Raw genomic sequence first — 23,953 nt, 5'->3', positions numbered from 1 at the left:
TAATTAAAAATATCTTAAAGAGCATAAACTCTAATATCTTATACCATATCTTAAAGAATATATAATACACATTATAAAGTATATAAAAGTTAGTGTATATATTATAGAGTATATAAGATTTAGTGTATAAATTATAGAGTATAAAAAATATACTAATTTTATTTATTCATTATATTAATTTTATTTAATAGTATTTGCCTCCAGCGTGCATTATATTCATATTATATCACATGAAATTTATTATATAATTTAGTTTCTTCAATGTTTTTTATTAATGTAGTAGATAATATGTTAAATAAACATATGGTAAAATTTCATTCAAAATTTTCATATTTTGATAGTAATTTCTGTCGTTTCCATCTAATTTTTATCGAAATTTAAAAATTTTCGAGAAAAATTTTCCTCAAAACTCAAAATTTTATTCTTGAATAACACCCACTCTTGGCATTGCAATTCCAGCTGTTGAAGGGAATTTGACCCCGGTCAAACCTCCTTTTTGGTGTTTCCGTTCCAAGCTTATGTGCAAACAAACGCTGCTCATAGATGCAATAGGAAACTCGATCCTATTCCGGGTCCGGATTACTGTCAAACAAAGGGTTTAGGGCCTTAAATTATAGGCTTGACCTCACTTACACTGCCTCAGTCTCTCACCACTCTCTCGACCCGATATCTCTCTGTGACTCTCTAGTCTCTCTCAGCCTCATCGCCGTCGCCACTCGCCGCCTCTCCCTCTGGGTTGGTTCTGTCTCGGAATCTCGCCGCGCCGCCCTCTCCATCTCTCCAATTCCTTTCTCTGTCTCCATCTCATCGCTGAAACCCTAAACCCTCTCGACCCCAATTTCTCTGGACCCTAACCCCAGACCCCAAATCCAATTCCTCTCGACCCCAAATCCTCTCGACCCTAAAGAGTAAACTCTAGACCCCAATTCCGGCGCCGTCGCCACTTGCATAGTCCATTTCAATGGTAAGTAAGTTTATCAGTTTATGTGCCTTTTCATTTCGTTAGTAGTTGTTAATGTACAAGATTGGGTGCTGTACTGCTGTGATTTGTATGCATTGGGTGATTGCTCCAATTTGGTTCTGCGACTGGGCATGGGATTCTGTATGCATTGGGTGATTGCTATTTTGCTGTGGTTCTGTATGCATTTTCAGATTTTGTAAGGTTATCTGTGAAAAGGATGAAAATTGAGAATTTTGCAATTTTGCAACTGGGACCGGGGTTGGTACCGAACTGGTTTGGTTTGGGATGACTTGGTATCGATGTCCCAAATTGCCCATCCTGTACTGATCCCGAACGGGTTCTAAACTCCAGTCTTGGGAATGGGATGAGGTCAATACCAACCCATCCGAACCGAACCGTGCCCAACTGACCTCATTGGTTAAGAAATAGGAAAATGGTTCCTGAATTGATTTTTAGCAAAAAAAGCTTAAACTAATAATTACACACCATCGAAGTCTGCAACTGTTTCTTTCACCATCCACATTTTGGGTTTTAAGGAAATTCACAAAAAACAAAAAAAAATTGATTTCCATAAACGTGGATTGTGTTTTTGTACTTTGTGTAACCCCCCGATTTGTGTACAAAACCCACCCAGGTCTCTCGGAGCAATGACACAAAGATTGAAGCTTTAGACAGTGAAAGTCTCTGAAAATCTTCAAACCCCCAAATTTCTCTGAATTGTCTTGCAGCATAACATTGTTTGTTCTTTCAATTTGCTTTGTGACTTGCTTTCACAATGGCTGTGTCCATGCATCTCCACTTTCTCACCAGTCTTGCTTCGTTGACTCACGGCATCAAGCTCAAGTTCAGAAGCGCTTACCGCACGCCTTTGGTTCCCAGCACAAGGAGAAGAAGCTCAACTACGCCTTGTAGTGCTCAGCTCTCTGCTTCATTCAGTGTGTCTGAGATATCAAATTCAAACCCATCAATAGCTTCTTTCAATGAGGTGCCAATTCAGTTTCTTTACTTTTGTTTTTCATATGCTTGTGATTTGTTTTTTTTTTTTTTTGGAAAAAACAAGAATTGGGTTTGTGAAATTTTGTTCTGTTTTTTGCAGTTGATCGAGTCGTTGATTAATCGTGTGGATTTATCGGAATCGGAAGCCGAAGAGTCATTGGAATTCTTGCTGAATGATGCTAATGAGGCTTTGATCAGTGCTTTTCTTGTGTTATTGAGAGCCAAAGGAGAGACTTATGAAGAAGTAAGTATTCTTTTGAAAAATTACATACATAAATTAGCATTTTGAGTTGATTATATTCTGTGATTGCAATTGTATGTGATTAGATCTTATATTCTGTCTCTCACCCCCTCCGCCAGCGATGTTTCTTCAATATACACTACCACCACCAACACATTTTTCTCTCTGTCATAGGTTGAACATCATATTACACTCTAAACTTTGTGACTAAACAATTGTATTAGACTCATCTTATAAACAAAAATCTTAGCATTTTGCTAGTTCTCTTGTATTTTGGCCGAGTTTGTTAATAAGTTATCCTTGCAGGTCACTGTAATTAATATATTATATTTTTTTTATTTTTTTTCTATTTTTGTAATTAGCCCTAAAAAAATTCTATGTGATAAGAACATAAAAAAAACTGGAGTTTTAGCTACTTATATAGAGTATATTTCTACTACTTTATAAACTTTTGTTTTTGTACTATTTTCATATTTATGACCTATTGAAAGTAATCATTGGAAGGTTACTCAATCCTTCTTGTGTGCATTTTTTTTATTAAACAGATTGTGGGATTGGCAAGGGCAATGATGAAGCACAGTCTGAAGATAGAAGGCTTAACTAATGCTGTAGACATTGTTGGAACTGGTGGTGATGGCGCCAACACAGTGAACATTTCAACAGGGGCTGCAATACTTGCTGCAGCTTGTGGTGCAAAAGTTGCAAAGGTAAAATCCATCTTCATTGTTTTTTTACTCAATTTATAAATGCTAATGACAATTGTTTCTATCTCTTCAATTTATAAATGCTAATGACAATTGTTTTGTATCTCAGCAAGGAAATCGTTCAAGTTCGTCTGCATGTGGAAGTGCTGATGTATTGGAAGCTCTGGAAGTAATTATTGACTTGGACTCTCAGGTTGGTGCATTAGTTATCTTGTTTTAAATGGATGGATTGATGGTACAACATATATTAGTTAGTTCAATCAGTGTCATGGCTTCCTAGCAGCCACTCATGCAGCAAGAGGGGCATGCTGAATGCTATAAAACTAAGCATACTCGAACACATTAATTGACACTAGTTGTTTAGTTTAATAGATACAAGAAACTTTACATTAAGGTGAATAACCTAAAATGTTCGATAAATTGCAAAAAGAGTGGATAATTTATGCAGATATTCATTCAATTTGTTATTACTTTTTCTTGAAACAGGGGGTAATGAGATGTGTGAATGAAGTAGGCATTGGTTTTATAATGGGACCAAAATATCATCATGCAATGAACATTGTTCGCCCTGTCAGAAAAAAGCTGAAAGTAAAGACTGTGTTCAATATCTTGGGACCCTTGTTGAATCCAGCAAGAGTACCTTTTGCTGTTGTTGGTGTATACGATAAGGACTTGGTAAGTGTTTATTCTTATAATTTTAGGGCTAGTAGAAATATCATCTTCACAAAAAATATATAACTTGATGTTAGCTTTATTATTTCTTCATTAACCAAATCACAGACATGCAGAAACACGTATTTGTGATATCTGGTATGTTGAATTTGATGATTTGTTGACACAATGCTCTAGTTTGTGCAATTGCGTTTGTTTAGAAATACCAATACTTTCAATTTGGAAATTTTTGCTTTAAAACAGTTTTCTTAATTGGGTTATGTATTTAAAATGTGCTGGTCTGTGTATATTTTTAGAATGATCTGTTGATGTAGTTTGAGAATTAAATCCTAATTCCCACCTTCACGGCGTACAAGCAATAATTCGATGAAAGATAAATAACAAACACAGCCAAGAAAACAGAAAATAATAAACCAACAAGCACACACAATCACACCGAGATTTGTTACGAGGTTCGGCAAAATTCCTGCCTACGTCCCCGGGAGAGATCTCCGTTCTTCACTATGAGAATAATAAGTATTAAGATTACAATTGGACTAAATCACATAACCCAATCCCCAAATCCCTTGTACACCCTTTCACAAAGTGTTTCCCAAAACCCTAGATCTCTCACCCAAGATTAATTACCTAATCTTGATCTCACCAATTCTAGATTGTGTGCCTCCCAAGAATCCTAAGGACTTGCTCACTCTAATCTGATTCTCTCTCATTTTTCTAAGCCCCTAAGGTCCTATTTATAACCATAGGCCTTATATTACAATCCTAGATAAAGTAGGAAGAAAGTTAACTTAGAGTAGGAAATAAGTTTCCTTTATACACAAGGAAAACCTCAAAACTTGCCCAAAATGAAGTCCAAAACGCACCAGGAATTAATAACCTTCCAACACCTATTTGGACTCCTAACTTCATCCTAGAATACCATGGAAATCCCCCATGAACCAGGAAATCTTCAAATGCGAGCCAAATTAACAACAATCTCCACCTTGGCGAGCATATCATGCAAATTACCTTGCACCAAATACCATTGGCCTTGACCTTGTACCAACTACACATAACCCGAATCAAGAAACTATGGTCCACCCTTGATTCGCACGGCCAATACCTATGTGCAGCTGCATCGTGTAACCAATTACCGGTTAGCACCGAAGAGGGGCCTCGATTCACCCCCTCCTCCAGTAGGATCTCCTTTCTCACCATCGTTTGAACCTTGGAAACATGTCACAACCGTCTCTGCTGTACCCGCAAACGAGACCTTCCTCAAGCGCTTGATTTCTTGTGCATTTCGTTTCCAACCAACCATCGAGGTTTGAGTTCCTATCAAACGATATAAACCACCACACTTCTCTCCCTTCATTAGGACCATGCTTCCATGAGTAATTTTCATGACTCCACCTGCTATCAAAACCAGGTAGCCCTTGGAATCCAACCTACTCAAGGATATCAAATTCCTTTGTAGCTTTGGGACATAAGCGACTCCACCCAAAGTATGCTCCACCCCATTGAACATCTTGATCTTCACCGTTCCAACCCCCATGACGTCAACTTTGGACCCGTCAGGCAAAGAGAAAGATCCTCCCTTTGATTCTTGAAACTTTTCAAAATATTCTTTCCTAGAGCATATATGGTGAGTAGAACCCGAATCCAATATCCAATCACCATGAGAAGAAGTGTTACCTATAGAGACTGTGAGAAGTTCTCCAGATTCATTATAGTCTGCTACCGCTGTAGAGCCATGACCATCCTTCTTATTCCAAGTCGGACAGTCCTTCTTTATGTGTCCCCACTCTTTGCACTTGTAGCACTGCCAGCCCTTACCACTACCCTTTGATCTAGCCTTGCTATCACTAGAACCCTTGGTAGTTTGCCTTCCTCTTTGACCATGAGCAACAAACAAGGAATCTTTATCCTCAACTTTCTTTCTCCTTTCACTAGACAAGAGAGTTGACTCGACCTCCTCCATCTTCAGTGTATCCTTACCATACAAGAAGATATCCACTATGTTGTCATATGTATCAGGAAGTGAGGTTAGAAGTAAGAGGGCTCGATCTTCTTCCTCAATCTTTACCCCAACTCTTTCGAGTTGATTTAGCAGTCCTTTGAACACGTTCATATGATCCATGAGATTTGCACCCGCTTCCATCTTCAGCTTATATATGTCCCGCTTCAGATTCAACTTTGTGGCCATAGACTTCTGAGCTAAATAAAGCTTTTCTAGTTTCTTCCACAATTCCGGGGCAGAATCTTCATCTATATTGTTGATAATATTATCAGCAATATAAAGCCGAATTGTGCTCACACACCTGCACTCCAAGTCTTCCCAGTCATCATCTGTCATCTTTGCCGGTTTTCCTTCTTCCTTTCCCTTCAAAGCGCGTGCCACGCCTTGCGAAACTAGGACATCCTTCACTCTCTTTTGCCATAAAGTAAAGTTACCTCTTCCATCAAATTGCTCCACCTTAAAAGATGAAACACCACTACTTCCCGCTGCCATGACAAACTACCCTCGATCGATAAACACGGAACCACGATCGATGAACACGAAACCTGGCTCTGATACCACTTGTTGATGTAGTTTGAGAATTAAATCCTAATTCCCACCTTCACGGCGTACAAGCAATAATTCGATGAAAGATAAATAACAAACACAGCCAAGAAAACAGAAAATAATAAACCAACAAGCACACACAATCACACCGAGATTTGTTACGAGGTTCGGCAAAATTCCTGCCTACGTCCCCGGGAGAGATCTCCGTTCTTCACTATGAGAATAATAAGTATTAAGATTACAATTGGACTAAATCACATAACCCAATCCCCAAATCCCTTGTACACCCTTTCACAAAGTGTTTCCCAAAACCCTAGATCTCTCACCCAAGATTAATTACCTAATCTTGATCTCACCAATTCTAGATTGTGTGCCTCCCAAGAATCCTAAGGACTTGCTCACTCTAATCTGATTCTCTCTCATTTTTCTAAGCCCCTAAGGTCCTATTTATAACCATAGGCCTTATATTACAATCCTAGATAAAGTAGGAAGAAAGTTAACTTAGAGTAGGAAATAAGTTTCCTTTATACACAAGGAAAACCTCAAAACTTGCCCAAAATGAAGTCCAAAACGCACCAGGAATTAATAACCTTCCAACACCTATTTGGACTCCTAACTTCATCCTAGAATACCATGGAAATCCCCCATGAACCAGGAAATCTTCAAATGCGAGCCAAATTAACAACATGATCCAATGAACTTCTGTATTGCTCTATGATTTACACATGGGAGATTGTCTGATTTACAGATTTTGAGTAGTTTTCCTTAAGGCTCATCATAGATAGAGTACTTTAGATTGTCTAAATTTAAAATGGATTGTTTCTCAATGCTTATCTTATAGGGTGGTTAGATGGTGATCTATTAGGGACAAATTAAGATTAGTCTCCTCTCTCCTGTACTTTAGGCTAAAGATGTAGAACTAAAATGATAAAAACTACTATGTTTCATTTCTTTGTTGACTGGGTTTCACTTCATGTAAATGGATTTAGCATGGCTTGTTTAATGATTATAAATCATGTTGTTTGATCAACACTTTGGTGGACACAAGGGACATATTGTAGAAGTTTCTATAGTTCCATAAGCATGTAGTTCATTATATTTCTTCATTGGGTAGGTCTTAAAGATGGCTAAAGCACTGCAAAGCTTTGGCATGAAAAGAGCATTAGTTGTTCACTCAGAGGGCTTGGATGAAATGAGTCCCCTTGGTAAAGTGCCCACATTTTTATATTACATTATGTTTATTTGGAAGGTGTTGTAAGGCTTTTCACTGCCATCAAAGAATTCTTTCTTAATTTAATTTTTTTTAAATTTTGTACCAGTGTCTCATTGTATTTCTAATTTAACATAAATCCTAATGCATAATTGATTTGAATAAAGGACCCGGGCATATCCTGGATGTGACTCCTAATAAGATTGAAGAGTTCGCCTTTGATCCATGTAAGATTTTTGTCTCTAAATCTCGGCTGTTAATTTGTGTTCTTTTGGAATTTTGGATTCTCTATCATTAACTTGATGCTCTAATACAATCATAATTTTTATTATACAGTGGAGTTTGGAATTCCTCGCTGCACCCTAGAGGACTTGCGAGGTGGAGACCCAAAGTACAACTCTGAGGTACTAAAGCGTGTATTGTCAGGGGAGAAAGGTTCCATTGCAGATGCATTTGTAAGTTTCCTTGATTCATTTCACAACAACATATCAATGTCATTGCTAACTTCTTATGTTTGACAAATCTATTCATTTCCAAAACTGTTGGCCAGATCCTAAATGCAGCAGCAGCTCTGTTGGTCAGCGGTCGGGTGAACACCTTGGCTGAAGGAATTTGTTTGGCTCGTGAAACCCAAATTTCAGGGAAAGCTATCAAGACTCTTGATCAATGGGTATATATCTCCAATGTGAGTGCTCTAACTATAAACTAAACATCTTCAGTTTGTGATTGAAAATATCAATTCCTTTAATCTGTTTCATTTACTGATTGCAGACAATGAAGAGAGATACAATCATTTATTAAGGATGCCTCCTCACATATATTTTGGTCCAATCAAATATTATCCATTTCTTTTCAACAGTTGTGAATGTGATGTATGCTGCAGCTAGAGATTGAATTTTTGTGTTTGTGGATATTTCGTTGTTGGTTTAGATTTCGGATGGGAGTAGAAACATCAAGCTTTATCCTTTCTGTTTAATCATTTTCAAAAGTTGATCTTTTTTTTTTTTTCCTTTGGAATTTCAGCTTACATTTCTCAACTGTAGTTCTGATCTTTGATAAAATAAACTGTAGTTCTGATCTCCAATAAAATAAACTGTAGTTCTGATCAATGTTGAATTGATGCGCACTGTTTGGTTCCTGAGGAAAAAGGAGGGAAATATTGAAAATAGAATTTTGAATTTTTATGTGTTGAATTGGCTCTCAAAGAGTAGAGAATTCAAACATTCTGTTCTACTTTTGCCTTCTTTTGTTTGGTTTAGTTTTAAGCTTCAGCCTACATTTTTGGGTATATGCGTTGCTGCTTGGATCTTTGCAATGTGCAGTTAACCATTTTATCTCGGCTTGACGGTGGCACGCCCGGCACTTACATTCAAACAGATCAAAGTGTTGCTTCCGGCCTATATTGGTTGAAAATAAGCGAACATATTTTTGGGATGGATCGTGATTCTCTGTTGTTAGTAACTGTGCTGTTTTCTTCCTTTTTAAAAATCTATATCGTCAAAATCCTCTAATGGTTTATAGTTGGCCGCATCAGCAAGTATAAGTTTTGGGATTTCTCTTTTAAAAACTGGCGTTGCTACCTCTGTCTTTCCCCTCAGAATCAGCTCCTCTCTCCTAACTGTCTCTCACATGACATCTCCGAATCCCTTCACCCCTGCAACCATAAAGATACCCCTTCATCCCAGAAATTGAATGTGAGAAGGAAAATTGCAAAAATCATTTGCTGTCGTGTGTCTAGATGAACAACAGAACATGGAAATATTCCAACTTTACATATATAGTTAGATTGATTTCGTTCTTTCAAACAACTTTACAACAATCCCTTATAGCCTTGTATACAGGCTTTGCAACTGTTCGGAATTCATGATAAGATTTTGGCATGCTCTCATGTCACATTGAAAGACCTATTAAACTGTGCACGAAGAGAGAGAAAAAAAAAAAAGCAGAAAGAATCTCCGTGCTTCCAATGGATGATCCCCAAAAGTGAAACTTGTTCTTAGATTGATATTGTTGTGAGAAGAGAGAAAATATTTGTTGTTTGTTACTGAAAACTGAAAATAAAAGAGAAACAATAAAGGAAAAGATGTGAGCAGAGAGGAACAAAACAATAAAGGAAAAGTGAAACTTGTTCTTAGATTGATATAGTAAAACGGTGAGTTTTCACACAAAAAAACTTAGTTTAAACGGTGCGCTTTGGTTTCGGCAAATGGGAAAAAGAAATGGGCCACGACCCACCTAATTTTTGGGCTACAATGGTAAAAGCCCAATTTAGTCTCTTCAATTCTTTTGTTTTTTTTGGTAGTCTCTTCAATTCTTTTTTACAAACAAAAAATAGAATAATATTAATTGTAGCACATTGATACCACATCTCTACTATAAATAAAACCCACGTGAGAAAAATATATAAAAAAATATAGTACAAATAGTTTTATCCTACAAACCTAAATTGCGAATACCTTAGGTGTGTAAAGAATAAACACAATAGACACGAATAGTATTCTAAAGTCGTACAACAGTAGTCTGTCTTAATTAGGCTCTGAAACTTCAGGCCAAAAATAAGGGAAGAAACTCAAACCATATTGGCCTTTCTCAAAGAACAAAGAGTCAGCAATGGAACAACTAGACTGAACTATTGCAATAGTAACACTCTCCAAATTACATCTGCCTATTATTGGCCATTGATAATACCTTCTAATGTCTCCCTTCACTAACTAGAAAACTGCCTTTTTGTTCTATAAGTTGAGAGTACCAAACTGGCATCCACTTCTCCATAATACAGTTGTGTATAAATTTCATCATGTTTCTATAAATCAAACCATGTTAGGCCTCTGTGGAAGCAGAAGATTATAGAACTTGTCATGTAAGAAGAAACTCTTTCCCTTACTATCAACAGCCTTTTTCCAACCACACCATCCGTGGTTTACAATTTTCTTGAGTTCATCATTGCCTGTATAGTGAGGATCTGTTGAGATACAGTAGAAATTAGCAAAGAAATAAAGAAGGAAGAATGGAGTCTGAAATCTCTTGGAGCACATGTAGTGCTTTTGTATCAATTCATTCCACTGTATATGATAATTACAAGCAATAAAGTGTATATATCTTTTGGCTATTGTAACAGAAAAGAAAAGGAGAGACTGTGATCTCTTCCCAGCCACAAAGACAAGACCCTATAAGGTATTAACACCTGTCCAAAATGACAGCTAACATGACTAACACCTTTCTTTTATTTAAAAACTGAGTAACTCATTTTAACTACCTAATTAAGCTATCAGTTAAGGACCTTAATTCCAACACTCCCTTCTAAGGTCTTAACTGATTTAACTCCAAGCTTGCTCCTTAAGTAACAAAATCTGTCCTTGGCCAATGCCTTACTGAAAATATCAGCCAGCTGCTTTTCACTTTTGCAGTACAGCAAATCTATCACACCATCTTGGACTGCATCTCGAATGAAGTGGAATTTCCTGTTTATGTGTTTTGACCTTTGATGAAATACAGGATTTTTAGACATTGCAATGGCAGAGGTATTATCACACCACAGTGTAGTAGGTTCTAACTGCTCTTCACCAAAGTCATGGAGCACAAATCTAAGCCAAACTGCTTGTGTGGTTGCTTCTGCAGCACTCATATATTCTGCCTCTGCAGTAGATAGAGCAACGCTTTTTTGCTTTACTGAAGCCCATGAAAATGCACCATTCCCAAAAGAAAAGGCATAACCTGATGTGGATTTCATATCATCTTCATCCCCACTCCAATCACTATCACAAAATCCAATTAAAAGAGCTGAGTCTCCCTTCTTGTATTGGATTCCATAGTCTAGTGTGCCTTTGACATATCTGAGAACTCTCTTGGCTGCTCCATAGTGCTTGACTGAAGGGCAGTGCATAAACCTTGCTAAGAGGCTGGCAGCAAACATGATATCTGGTCTTGTAGCTGTCAGATAAAGCAGACTTCCCACAATTTTTCTATATTGTTCTTCATCTGCTGGTGTGCACTCATCATCCCTCCTTAATTTTTCAGTTGTTGCAAGAGGAATTGACACCTCTTTGCAGTCCTTTAAACCAAACTTTTCAAGCAGGTTGAGAGCATATTTCTTCTGGTGTATAAAGATACTCCCTTCATTTTGAATAACTCCCATTCCTAGAAAGTGGTGTAGCAGCCCGAGATCTGTCATCTCATATTTTTATATCATGGCATCTTTAAATTCTTCCATCATTTTACCATTACTTCCAGTATACACGATGTCATCTACATAGATAGATACAATTAAGGTTCCTTTGTTTTCCTCAGATTTCACATACAGCGTTGCTTCACTTGGACTTCTCTTGAAACCACATTGTTGTAGATATGCATCAATGTTACTGTTCCAGGCTCTTGGAGCTTGTTTAAGCCCATAAAGTGCCTTTCTTAGTCTGTAGACTTTGTGTTCCTCATCTTTAACCACAAAGCCATTCGGCTGGTCTACATAGACTTCTTCCTCAAGAACACCATTTAGGAAAGCTGACTTGACATCCAGTTCATACAATTTCCAACCTTTCTGAGCTGCTAAGGCAATCAAGGTCCGAATAGTATCTAATCTAGCAACCGGAGCAAAAGTTTCATTAAAGTCTACTCCAGGCTTCTGTGTGTAACCTTTAGCTACAAGCCTTGCTTTATATTTCTGGATAGTTCCGTCCAGATTTAGCTTAGTCTTATATATCCATTTAACTCCCACAATTGGTTTGTCATCAGGCCTTTTCACCAATTCCCAGGTTTGGTTCTTCTCTATCATTGCAATTTCCTCCTCCATGGCCTTTTTCCAAGCTATGTCTTTTACTGCTTCAGCATACCCTTCAGGTTCAATCATGCTTACTCGACATTGAGCAAACACTTCATTGAGATCCTTCCATTTCTTTGGTGTAGAATCATAAGTTTCTGACAAATCTATTCCACTTTCAAACACATCAGTTTTAGGGGCTGATCTTTGGCTGTTACTTCCAACAGCAAAGGTAGTGATTTGTGAACTCGAGCCAACATCTTGAGTACTAGAAGGTCTTGGAGATGACTGCACAGGAGTAGAGGATATGCACAAATTTCCATCTTCACTTGCTTCATTTCTTTTGTCCCATAGAACTGTCACATATGAGGTCTCATTTGTTTCCCAATTCCATAGAGCATCCTCATCAAAAACAACACTCCTTGAGACAATTACTTTCTTACTTTTCAAATCATAAACTCTATAGCCTTTTTCTCTAGTGCCATAGCCAACAAATATCCCCTTTTGTCCTGTTTCCTCTAGTTTCTGTCTGAGCTGAGATGGAACATGGGTGAAGCACACAGAACCAAATACTTTCAGATGCTTTACACCAGGTTTCCTTCCACTGAAAGCCTCAAAAGGTGTCATGTTCTCAAGTGCACGAGTAGGGCACCTATTTAGAATATATACAGCAGTATTTACTGCTTCTCCCCAAAAAGTGAAAGGCAGCTTCTTCTCGTGAAGCATTGTTCTGGCCATTTCCACCACTGTTCGATTTTTCCTCTCAGCAACTCCATTTTGCTGTGGTGAGTAAGCAACTGTCATCTGTTTTTCAATTCCAGCTGCTTCACAAAATTTCTCAAACTCCTGTGAAGTATATTCTCCACCCCTGTCACTCCTTAGCTTCTTTATTTTAAAGCCACATTGCAGTTCAACCATGGCTTTGAATTTCATAAACACTGAGAGCACACTTGACTTCAACCTTAAAAAATAAATCCAGCACATCCTGGTATTATCCTCCAAATACTAGCCAGTATCCATGCTCGATCATTTGTCCCACGCTTAGCAAATTTTCATCAAGGCCAGGAACAATCATAACCTCAGGTATGAATCTAGTTCCACCCTTTGTCTCTACAACCAGTGTCCCTTTGCCAACTGATTCAACCAAGTCACCAGTTCCCATCTTAACTTTGCATTTGACAGTGCGATCAATGTTAATCAACAAGGATTCACAACTAGTCATGTGGTTACTACAACCACTATCCAGATACCATGCATTTCCATCTCCCTGCACAGAGGCTTTATGGCATGCATAAAACATGGTGGCGTTATCTTGTACCTGGTTTTCATAATTAGCTTGTTGATCCTTCCTGCTAGGTTGATGACACTCCTTTGCCATATGACCAAACTTCTCACAGTTATAGCATTTGACCTTACCCTTATACCAACAATCACCAAAATGAGTCTTGTCACACACTTTGCATTTTGGTTTTCCACCATCATTGGCAGTGCCCTGTTTTGTATTTGTTTGATACCTGCTTTCCCATTTCTTTGGCTTTCCTTTCCATCCCTTGTAATTCTTCTTTCCACCCTCTTGACCATATGATCGGTGATTATCATTCTGGCTCTTTGAGGAAATGCCCATACTAGAAAATGCTTGTTCTGAAATTGCAGAATCATCATCATCTCTATTTATTCGTAACTCATAGCTCTTAAGGGACCCAACGACTTCATGTACAGAAACAGTATTCAGATCAGAAGTTCTTTCAATCACAACACACATCGGATCATATTTCTTGGTGAGACTAATTAGTACCTTCTGTACCATGCGTTGGTTAGCCAAAGTTTCTCCATATTTTTCCATCTGGTTTGTTAACTCAAAAAATCTACTAAAATAATCAGAGAGTGACTCATTTACCTTGATCTTCATATACTCAAATTCACGTCGTAGTCCTTGAAGTTTCACAGATCTGGCCTGCTCATCTCCATGATATTCCTCCCTGAGTAAGTCCCAAGCCCCTTTTGCTGTTTCTTGATTCACAATACGAGGAAAAATTTCCTTTGAAACTGCCCCCTGGATAATTCCCAGTGCCTTGGCATCTTTCATAAGCTGCTCCTCCAGGTAAGCATCATCCTCTTCATCATCAACACTCCCTGGATCTCCTTCTTTCTTTCCCTTCTTCTTCTTGGACTCTGGAATTACAATACCTCTGTCAACAAGTTTCCAAATCCCATGAGATTTGAAAATTGTGATCATTCTGACTTTCCAAAACTCAAATTCAGTACCATCAAAGATGGGAGCCCGTAGCTCACCACCAGCTCCTGGCATTTCTGAGTTGAGAGTATTCTCTGTTGGATTTCTCTCACCCGTTACACAGTGACAACGCCCAGCTCAAATCAAACCTTGGGCTCTGATACCATGTTGAGATACAGTAGAAATTAGCAAAGAAATAAAGAAGGAAGAATGGAGTCTGAAATCTCTTGGAGCACACGTAGTGCTTTTGTATCAATTCATTCCACTGTATATGATAATTACAAGCAATAAAGTGTATATATCTTTTGGCTATTGTAACAGAAAAGAAAAGGAGAGACTGTGATCTCTTCCCAGCCACAAAGACAAGACCCTATAAGGTATTGACACCTGTCCAAAATGACAGCTAACATGACTAACACCTTTCTTTTATTTAAAAACTGATTAACTCATTTTAACTACCTAATTAAGCTATCAGTTAAGGACCTTAATTCCAACAGGGTCGAGTATTAGAAACGCACAATCTCCGCTTGCTTCATTGTAATCAACTCCCAAGAGGGTAATGCAAGAACTCCACCACCTGCATTCATATACCAAATCATAAGAGAAGTTTTTTTTTCATTTATTTTTAATGGGAAGATGAGAAGTTTATCATTATTGTTTCTTTAAAATTTGTGTGCCATCTTTAATCAAGAGAAGCGTCAAATTCATGGTAGAGAAAAGAAAAGAAAAGAAAAAGAAGAGGAATTATATTTCGTCCTGCTAACCAATCATAATAGGAGTTCCTTGATTCTCAAAGTGCACGGCCAGCTCACGACATTTTTCGGGAAGCTCAGCTCCAGATCTAACATTTATGACTTTGCAGCTAACTTGTTCAATCACAGAAACTAATCCTGTTGGACTCTTTGAGAAATTATAGTAAACTTCATTAATCATACTTACACCCAATAGTTTGTCCAGAACAAAGCTCAACTCAATGGCACCGATCCATTCACGTGACCCAGTGAAAGAAGGATCCTTAACACCAATCTCCATAAGTGACTGCTGTATTTCCCTAATATCAATTGGCTTGTTAGATCAAATCATATGGCACTGATAATTTGCACCAAAAAAGAGAGAAAGTAAGAAGGAAAAAGAGGAAAGAGATTATATGATGTTGACAGGTCCAACAAGAGGTTTATTTATGTTGTGAATTTTCTTTTAGATTCATAATAGTTATCTTAATAAAGCAGGGAGTAACAGATTTGAAACTGTAATAACTCATACATAAATTATCAAAACCAAACTTTAAATACAGAGGTCACTAGTCATGACGATTTCAAATATCTAATATCTGAGGATCAACTACCAAGAAGGGAGATTCAGAAGAATTAAATAACAAAGCAAATCATATATTCTAACAAAGACTAGATGGCCATTTCTTACCTATGCGAAGGAACTTCTACCGACGTGTAGTGTTGGAGCCTGAACCATGAAATGATAGTTTGTAGAGAACGGTAAGCACAACCCCATCCCTAGCAAACAAAACAACACTTAGGAGAACTGCAACTACTAATAATCATTATTATAAACACATTCCATTTCTGACAACTCTCCACGCAATGACTGAGAAGTTTACAAAAACGAAAGATAGCATTTAATTTTGACTTCATGCAGAGAGACGGTCCTCCAGAGACACGCAAAGGTTCGCAATAGAAAAACTAAACAAAAGAATCCCAAAAGTGAGAATCTGAACTTCAATCCCATCAGAAGGTGAGATGGGCACTCCTAGAAAAAACTTATTTGACAGCTTTAGTTCTATTCATTATGATTGAACAGAAGTGACAGCTTAACATGGATTGATGGATTGGATTCTCAACAAGATAATGTAGCTACTTGGTTTAGGAGATTGTCCATTACCGAATCATTAAATCAATTGAGAATTATAATTAGGCTAAGTGAATAACTTCATTATACTGTGTGTATTTTATACAAGATACAAAATACCAATATGGTAAGTCAACTATACAATTAAAACTGCTAACTTATTGCTAATTGACAACTAATTACAGCTAATACACGCTAACTCTCCCCTTCAAGTTGGTGCATAGATATCACACACGCCAAACTTGGATAGCGATGTATGGAAAGAATCACTAGTCACTGCATGAGTCATCATGTCAGCCAGCTGATCCGCACTCCTAATATAAGGAACCTCAATCACACCAGAATCTAAATTATCCTTGATGTAGTTTATGTCAAGCTCAATGTGCTTGGTTCGATCATGCTGCACCGGATTATTAGCGATTTCAATAGCCGCTGTGTTATCACAAAAGAGCACCATCGGTTTTTGGGGACCATACCCGAGTTCATCCAAGAGAATTTTGAGCCAAGCAAGCTCAGTAGTCGCATGATGAAGGGCACGGTATTCAGCTTCTGCACTAGATAAAGATACCACCTTCTGTTTCTTACTCCTCCAAGTTACCAAGTTGCCCCCAACAAATGACACATACCCAGAAGTAGACTTTTTATCCAATTTGGATCCAGCAAAGTCAGAATCAGTATATCCCACAATATCTAGGTGACCATGCCTGGAGAACATAACACCTTTACCCGGAGAGGATTTTAGATAAGCCAAAACACGATTCACTGCATCCATATGTCTATCACTCGGATTATGCATGAATTGACTCACAACACTAACTGCATATGATATGTCAGGTCTAGTATGAGCTAGATAGATCAACTTCCCTACTAACCTCTGATACCTCTCCTTGTTCGTTGGAACCTGATGAGTGTAGACAGCTAGACCATGGTTCACCTCAATAGGAGTATCCACAGGTTCACAGGCAGAGTTACCAGTTTCGGCCAAGATATCTAATACATACTTCCGTTGAGAGAGAAAAATTTCTTGCTTGGACCGAGATACTTCAATGCCCAAGAAGTATTTTAGAACTCCCAAGTCTTTCATTTCAAACTCCCTGGCCAGATAACTCCGAAGCTTTTCTATCTCACTTATGTCACTGCCTGTAACAATCATATCATCAACATAAACAATAAGCAAGGTAATGTTATCACCATCCCTTTTATAGAACAGAGTGTGATCTGCCAAAGCTTGCCTAAAACCATACTTTCTCATCGAGTAGCTAAACCTGCCAAACCAAGCCCTCGGCGACTGCTTCAGTCCATACAACGCCTTCTTCAGCTTGCATACTTTACCTCCTTTTGGTGTAAATCCTGGAGGAGGATCCATATACACCTCCTCTACCAGATCACCATGAAGAAAGACATTCTTCACATCAAACTGTCGTAGCGGCCAGTCCAGATTAACTGCAAGAAACAGTATGACCCTAACAGTGTTCATCTTGGCTACAGGGGCAAAGGTCTCTTGATAGTCAATCCCATAAGTCTGGGTGTAACCCTTGGCTACCAGTCTAGCCTTGTACCTGTCAACTGTCCCATCTGACTTATACTTCACCGTAAACACCCACTTACATCCCACTGTCTTCTTTTCCCGAGGTAACTCGACCATCTCCTAAGTAGAGTTCTTCTGGAGAGCCTCCATTTCCTCCACCATAGCATTCTTCCACTTGGGATCTCCAAGGGCTTCCTGAAAATGACTAGGAACAGACACAGAAGACAACTGAAGGGCAAAAGCTAGATGAGATTTAGACAAACGATGATATGAGATGAAATCAGACATTGGATAAATGACATTAGAAGATGACTTGGAAAAACCAAACCTATCAGGTTCTTTACGATCACGAAGAGATATTTCCTACCCTGACCACCGACTTGTAAATTCAAGTCAGAATAATCTGAAGCTACAATGGTAGGATCCAAATAAGAAGAATCTGAAGCTATAGGATTAGAGTCCAAATCATTATCAAAGGTTATAGGAGAAGAGACATGTACCTCAGAATTAATCTTGGAAGAGTCATTCGATGGCATGGTAGTATCATCAAGAGGAGTACTGGAATCAGAAGGAGGCACGGCAGTAGCATCTTTGTTCCTTCTTGTATAGCGTTTTTGGAACAACTGTGCTGGCCTTTCACCCCTACCTTCTTCAGGTTCGGATTCAGTCTCCATAAGATTAGGGGTATTAGAAATCTCCCCCTCACCCAAAGTAGCTGAATCCTCCCCCTTACCTGAAATCCACAATCTTTTTTCTGCCAACCATAACTGTTCCTCTTCCTTACTATTAATCTCCCCCGGAAGAGGAATCAAAGACACATCCCCAGAAAAATAAGACACTCGTTCACAGAGCTGAACGTCCATAGATACATAGTATTTGCCCGTAGGGGGATGAAAACACTTATATCCCTTTTGGGAATTAGAGTATTCAAGAAAGACACATCGAATAGCACGTGGATCAAGCTTATCCCTATGAAGAGAATGAACATGAACATAACACACACATCCAAAAATCTTAGGACAAAGATTAAGAGTAGAAGGAATAGAGTGGAACCGTGATAACATCCTCAAAGGAGTTTGGTAGTCAATGATATGGGCAGGCATTCGATTGATAAGAAAAACAGCAGTCATGACAGCATCTGCCCAGAAACGTTTAGGAACATGCATAGTAAAACATAAGGCCCTAGCTACCTCTAGAAGATGCCGGTTCTTACGTTCTGCTATACCGTTCTATTGTGGTGTGTAGGCACACGTTGTCTGGTGAAGGATGCCATGGAGTTTGAAGAAATCAGCAAGAGACTGATTCACAAATTCACGACCATTATCAGAATGAAAAACCTGAACCTGAGTATGAAACTGTGTGACAATCATTTTGTAAAATTGAGGAATAACATGGATAACATCACTCTTAGACTTTAGCAAATACACCCAGCTCACCCTAGTGCAGTCATCAATAAATGAAACAAAGTATTTATGACCCGAAGCAGATGGGGTAGAAAAAGGACCCCAAACATCAGTATAAACACAAGAAAAAGGTTTCGAACTTTTATTGGAACTGAGTTTAAAAGGAACACGATGATTTTTAGCATAAATGCATTGTTCACATCTTAAGCTAGAGATAGAAATATTGCAAAACAATTTAGGAAATAAACGTTCTAAGTAGGCAAACGAAGAATGACCTAAACGACAATGGCTAAAGAATTTTCTTCCGCTGCCTAATCTCTATTCTTGCTTAAAGCAAACCCTAAATTCTACAAAATACTTAGAAAATACAAATACTAGTATTTTCTATACCTACCTTCATCTGCCCAGAAGACGACGACGACCAGCCGACGACGACGCCGCCCAGAAGTTGACGACGCTGCCGCCCAGACGACGACGTCGCCGCCCAGACGACGACGACGCCGCCACCATCCAGGAACGCCGTCGATCCTCCCTGCTTGCAGCGCCGTCGATCCTCCCTGCTTGCAGCGCCGTCGATCCTCCCTGCTTGCAGCGCCGATCCTTCCACGTTACTTTCTGACGCCGATTCTTTGTTCCAACAAGTGGTTTCTGTTCTCTGCTTATAACAGAACCCAGATTGCACAGGGTCCAGACGTTGTTTCTGTGTGGCTGGTTTTGTGATTTCTGCCTTTAAATCAGTGAATTTTGTAACTTCTGTTTTCACCCTTCTGGTTAACAGAATTAAGCATATCTGATATGTCTGACGGAAAAGTGACTCCTGACAGCAAGATGCCAATTACTGTGACCATTCAGGAGCATCGGAAAAACACGTGCGGGAGCGTGTTGAGAGTAATGTGGAGCATCGGAAAAACTAAGGCTTAGCATCTTGGGCCTCTCCACCCATTGCCAATTGGTTTTGGGTTGTATGCTTTAATTCTATCAAAATCCATCTTTTAGATAATGGTAGTATTCATAAGAGCCTTGCACCAGAGACATAGTGCCCCCTGAAACTGCATAAAGACATCATGGTTCCAATTAAAATTCTACTAAAATGAAGCAGGGAAAAGGATAAACAAAGAAACAAGAGCAGCCACCAACCCCCACTGCTTGAAATCCCAATGTGTACATCTTTGAGCAAAGTAGTACCTGACATTACCATAAAAATGTGCCAGCATAGTTAATAAAAAGGAGAAAGATGAAAAAGAAAACTTTCCCTTCTGGAGAGGGGATATGGAGAGAATAAAAAGTTGCCTAAGTAATGGAAAATGTTTACCCTTCCGTGTTGGGTCACTCCTTGTGCCATCCTTCACTGTAGAGAAATCCAAAGCGTTAGCAATTCTCAAAAGAGGACGATCGAAAGGTAAACCCAGCCTTAAGTGTAAAGATTTCCTAACTTTAACTGCACAAGCAAACACAAGACTAAGAAAAGACTAATCCAATGATCCAATTACAAGGGATATATGTATAATCTGGGTTATAAATTCTTAACTTAAATATAATAGTCTTGACAATAAAAAGGAATAACCTCTCGACAGCTCAGTAATGAAGCGAAACATCTCAGTAATTAGGTTAGTAGACATTTTACTTGAAGGGAAAGCAGAATACTTTAATGTTAGTTAACATAGCTGAACCAAAATTAAACTATTTACTTATGTTTAGGACCCTGACCTAACAACCATGTAATGCAGACATCCAGTGAGGTGCCACTTAAAAATATTCTACCCTTTTCAATTTACAACTAGTACTTTGTCCATAGTTAGATTGTGCCCTGAAGAAAGAAAAATTCAACTTTATAACTGCCTACCTTGTTTCATTTTTGTTTCCCCATAGTTGAGTTCATAGACAACAGTAATTGGATGCAAAACCCAAGGAGGATTGAAGTGAAAGGGATGTAGCTGCATAGCAATAAACCAAATAGTACCTTGGAGAATTTTAAAAAATGGAAGGAAAATAGTATGGGAACAATATGTCAGACACGCCATAACCATATTATTACACATCAAAAGAGTGTGCTTAGGTCAAATTGCTCTGATAATCATTAATCACTATATTGCTTTTTTATTTAACATTTTTGTGAATGGGCATCAGTTACTATAGGAAATCCAAGGTAGAGTTGAAGTTTGGGTAATTCTAATGTGTGCACATATGTGCTAGTCCATAATTATATGAATAAAATGTGAGCACTAGCACAATGTGAAAAGGTAATATATGTGTTAAAGATTCACAAACCAACAATTGGCCTTCAACCACATGATATACTTGTGTTTATGAGTCTTAGGGTCGAAGTAGTAGTCAGATGGGTTGTAACATCAAGAGACAGATATGACATCATACAAGAAATGGTTTGCCTTACCTGAGGATGTTGCACTAAGAGGTTGGGCAGGACTGTATTTCCCACTAAATTAAACTGATCAACTAACCCTGGGATAATTAACTTTGAAACTGCATACATCAGTGGGAGACCCTTTGCTGCATAACAGAGCACTTCTAGCTTAAAATCTACAATCAAAATTCTGGCTTCTTCAAAAGCTGAAACCACGTGTTTTAGATTCCATTAGATTGAGTAAGGGCATAATCTTCACTACGAAAGCTTCGAATTCAGAAATAATATACAACACCATATTAAATTAAGATCGAAAGCAATACCTGGAAAATATTATGCCATAGGTGCAGTAGATTTTGGAGATTTATCTGAACTATTAAGCAGAACACTTACTTGGATTCTATCTGCATGCTAAGCAAGAAAGCTATTCAAAAATTGAACTCCAATATTCACTCTTATTGCTGAAAGAAGATAACAACAAACTACCCAAATAAAAGAATTCGCGAGATCTCTTACATGCCCCAACAGATCTCTTACACTTTTTTCCTTACCTCAGCAGAATACACCGGTGAGCCTTTTTTAATTTCCAAACAGAAGTGCGAACATGATAAAAGCTTTGAATCAGTCTTTCGAGCACTTTCACCCATAAGTTTGACATTTGGGAGATCTGTGTCAAAATCCAAATCTACACCACAAAGGATGACAGGATGAGGTACTTCGGCAGGAGTTTTGCCTAATGTTTCTACCATGTATGCAACCTTTGGGTCTTTGACTTGGCAACAACTGCTTCCATTGCACGCTGAAATATCTTTTCTGAATATGATATAATAGTACATTTAGGCCTCAGAATACACACCGTACACATTTATAAGTGTAGTAATTCTATAAAGTCTGTGAATCTCTACTGCATGCATTTAAGCATTCGTACTTAAAAAGCCATTGCAAACTAAATTTCTAGATTTATATAAAATGAGTGCATAATAAGGTTGCTGATTGCTGACGCCAACCAAATCACACAATCAAGCATAAGAAGCTATAAACCATGAACCACCACAATTGTACAATCAAATTTCCAAATGCAAATTACGCAATTAACAAACATATACCACCTTGGCCAAAAAAAAAAAAAAACAAACAAACATATACCACCGAAACAACCTACCACACGTCTTGTTTACTGGATAATAGATTGGCAACTTAATCGGAAGCTCACATCTCACATCGGAGCAAACAACCCCTCTCCCAAACATACTTCTCAGGATGATCTTCATACAATACACCAACACCTTCAAAGCTCGTCTAACTCTCGGATTTCGACGCGAAAAACTGAATGTCGCCGCCATTAAAATCTGCAACAGCTCCAATTATTTTTCGATCATCCAATTTTTCTTCTTCGCCGCAGAGTAGCTTCCGTAACCTTCGAGCCGGCATGCTTTTCGGCATTGGAATTTGCAACAATTAGTGCTCTGATCACATCAAATCCTTTCAATAGTAACGTCCGAAGCTCATCTGCTCAGGTTACAGAAACGAATCAAAATTTGAGACAACGGTGTTCGAGAAAAGACTATATTACTGAATTCGTTTGTTTGCTTGCTGGGAAAATCGGTACCTGATTCTTTGATGAAGTCGGGAGAGTTGGAACCATTGGTGTGGATGCAATTGAGGTTGGAGACGATGGTGAGTGGCGGGAAGAATGGGGAGCCTATCAGCCATTGGAGGCCTGGTTCGTTCTTGTAGAGGACGAGCTTAGGACACAGAACTCAAACCAGGCTTGTACTCCCGTTCTCCATTCACTAGCTCAGAGCTTTGCCAAGCAAAGTTGAAGTTATTTACACTTACACCGAGATTTATTGTTTTCACATACACCCTTGAGTTTCAAAAATTATATATATACCCCTAAGATTTCAAAACTGTTACACATAACCCCTATAGTGAGATAAAAAAAATGAAAAAATATGCAAAAAAACATGCTAAAGGAGTGGAATGGCTTAATAAGATTACTCAAAGTGTAAGCTCCAACCTTAATACAAATATCTTATTTTTTTGTTATTGTTTTCTCTTGCAGGGGTTATATACAACAATTTTGAAACATCAAGGGGTATATGTGTAATTTTTAAAACCACGAAGGTGTATGTGAAAAGACGATAAACCTCAGGGGGATGTAAGTGTAAATAACTCGCAGAACTGCTCTTCTCAGTTTCAATGCTCTGTCTCTAGGGATAACCGAACCAGTAAACAAAAACCATATCCAAACTGACATGTTCGGTTGATAAACTAGGTCAGTTCGATTATCCGAATAATAACTAATGTGCTCGCAATCCCTAATTTGACCCTAAAAAATCCCTAATTTCTGAGAGGGTGGTGAGAGAGTATGAGACGGAAAGACAGAAAGAGTGATGTAAGTTTCTGTTTTGGCTTTGGGTGAGGGTCGAGATCGAGAGAAAGTGAATGAGCGAGTCAATTTTGTGTTTTATGTTATGAC

The 23,953-nt window shown here is 38.3% G+C and overlaps 1 protein-coding gene and 1 pseudogene across 3 annotated transcripts; one reads left to right on the top strand and one right to left on the bottom strand.

Annotated features, from left to right (window-relative positions):
• Positions 1-550: 550 nt before the first annotated feature.
• LOC147299880 (anthranilate phosphoribosyltransferase, chloroplastic-like) lies at positions 551-8,471 on the top strand. Of its 2 annotated transcripts, none has more exons than XM_086229272.1 (11): positions 551-964; positions 1,800-1,946; positions 2,058-2,201; positions 2,744-2,905; positions 3,012-3,095; positions 3,389-3,577; positions 7,234-7,324; positions 7,497-7,556; positions 7,666-7,784; positions 7,880-8,014; positions 8,101-8,471. In XM_086229272.1, the coding sequence occupies exons 1-11, from the start codon at positions 962-964 to the stop codon at positions 8,128-8,130; spliced, it is 1,164 nt and encodes a 387-aa protein (XP_086085398.1). In that variant the 5' UTR covers positions 551-961; the 3' UTR covers positions 8,131-8,471. The 2 variants fall into 2 exon arrangements, with proteins under 2 accessions (XP_086085398.1, XP_086085397.1); XM_086229271.1 differs by having other exon boundaries at positions 1,596-1,946.
• Positions 8,472-9,777: 1,306 nt separating this feature from the next.
• Positions 9,778-23,261, bottom strand: LOC147299879 (putative Ufm1-specific protease; annotated as a pseudogene). Its single transcript, XR_015120427.1, has 15 exons — positions 23,081-23,261; positions 22,634-22,980; positions 22,023-22,284; positions 21,795-21,882; positions 21,502-21,677; positions 20,953-21,043; positions 20,422-20,547; positions 20,247-20,294; positions 20,096-20,158; positions 16,212-16,225; positions 15,738-15,826; positions 15,251-15,366; positions 15,080-15,181; positions 14,818-14,892; positions 9,778-10,293 (listed from the first exon to the last, which is right to left on the bottom strand). The product of XR_015120427.1 is annotated as a putative Ufm1-specific protease (transcript).
• Between the last annotated feature and the right edge of the window lie 692 nt (positions 23,262-23,953).

Source organism: Dryas octopetala, chromosome 1, assembly GCF_963921425.1.
Source record: "Dryas octopetala chromosome 1, drDryOcto1.1, whole genome shotgun sequence".
NCBI lineage: Eukaryota > Viridiplantae > Streptophyta > Magnoliopsida > Rosales > Rosaceae > Dryas > Dryas octopetala.
This window is presented reverse-complemented; position numbering and strand designations above follow the sequence as displayed.

What these genes read in the sequence shown, in the direction of transcription:
- LOC147299880 (XM_086229271.1), top strand. Translation starts at nt 1,737, where the DNA reads ATGGCTGTGTCCATGCATCTCCACTTTCTCACCAGTCTTGCTTCGTTG. An exon ending in CAATAGCTTCTTTCAATGAG is followed by an intron (nt 1,947 to 2,057) that starts GTGCCAATTCAG and finishes TGTTTTTTGCAG; the next exon opens with TTGATCGAGTCGTTGATTAA. An exon ending in TTATTGACTTGGACTCTCAG is followed by an intron (nt 3,096 to 3,388) that starts GTTGGTGCATTA and finishes TTCTTGAAACAG; the next exon opens with GGGGTAATGAGATGTGTGAA.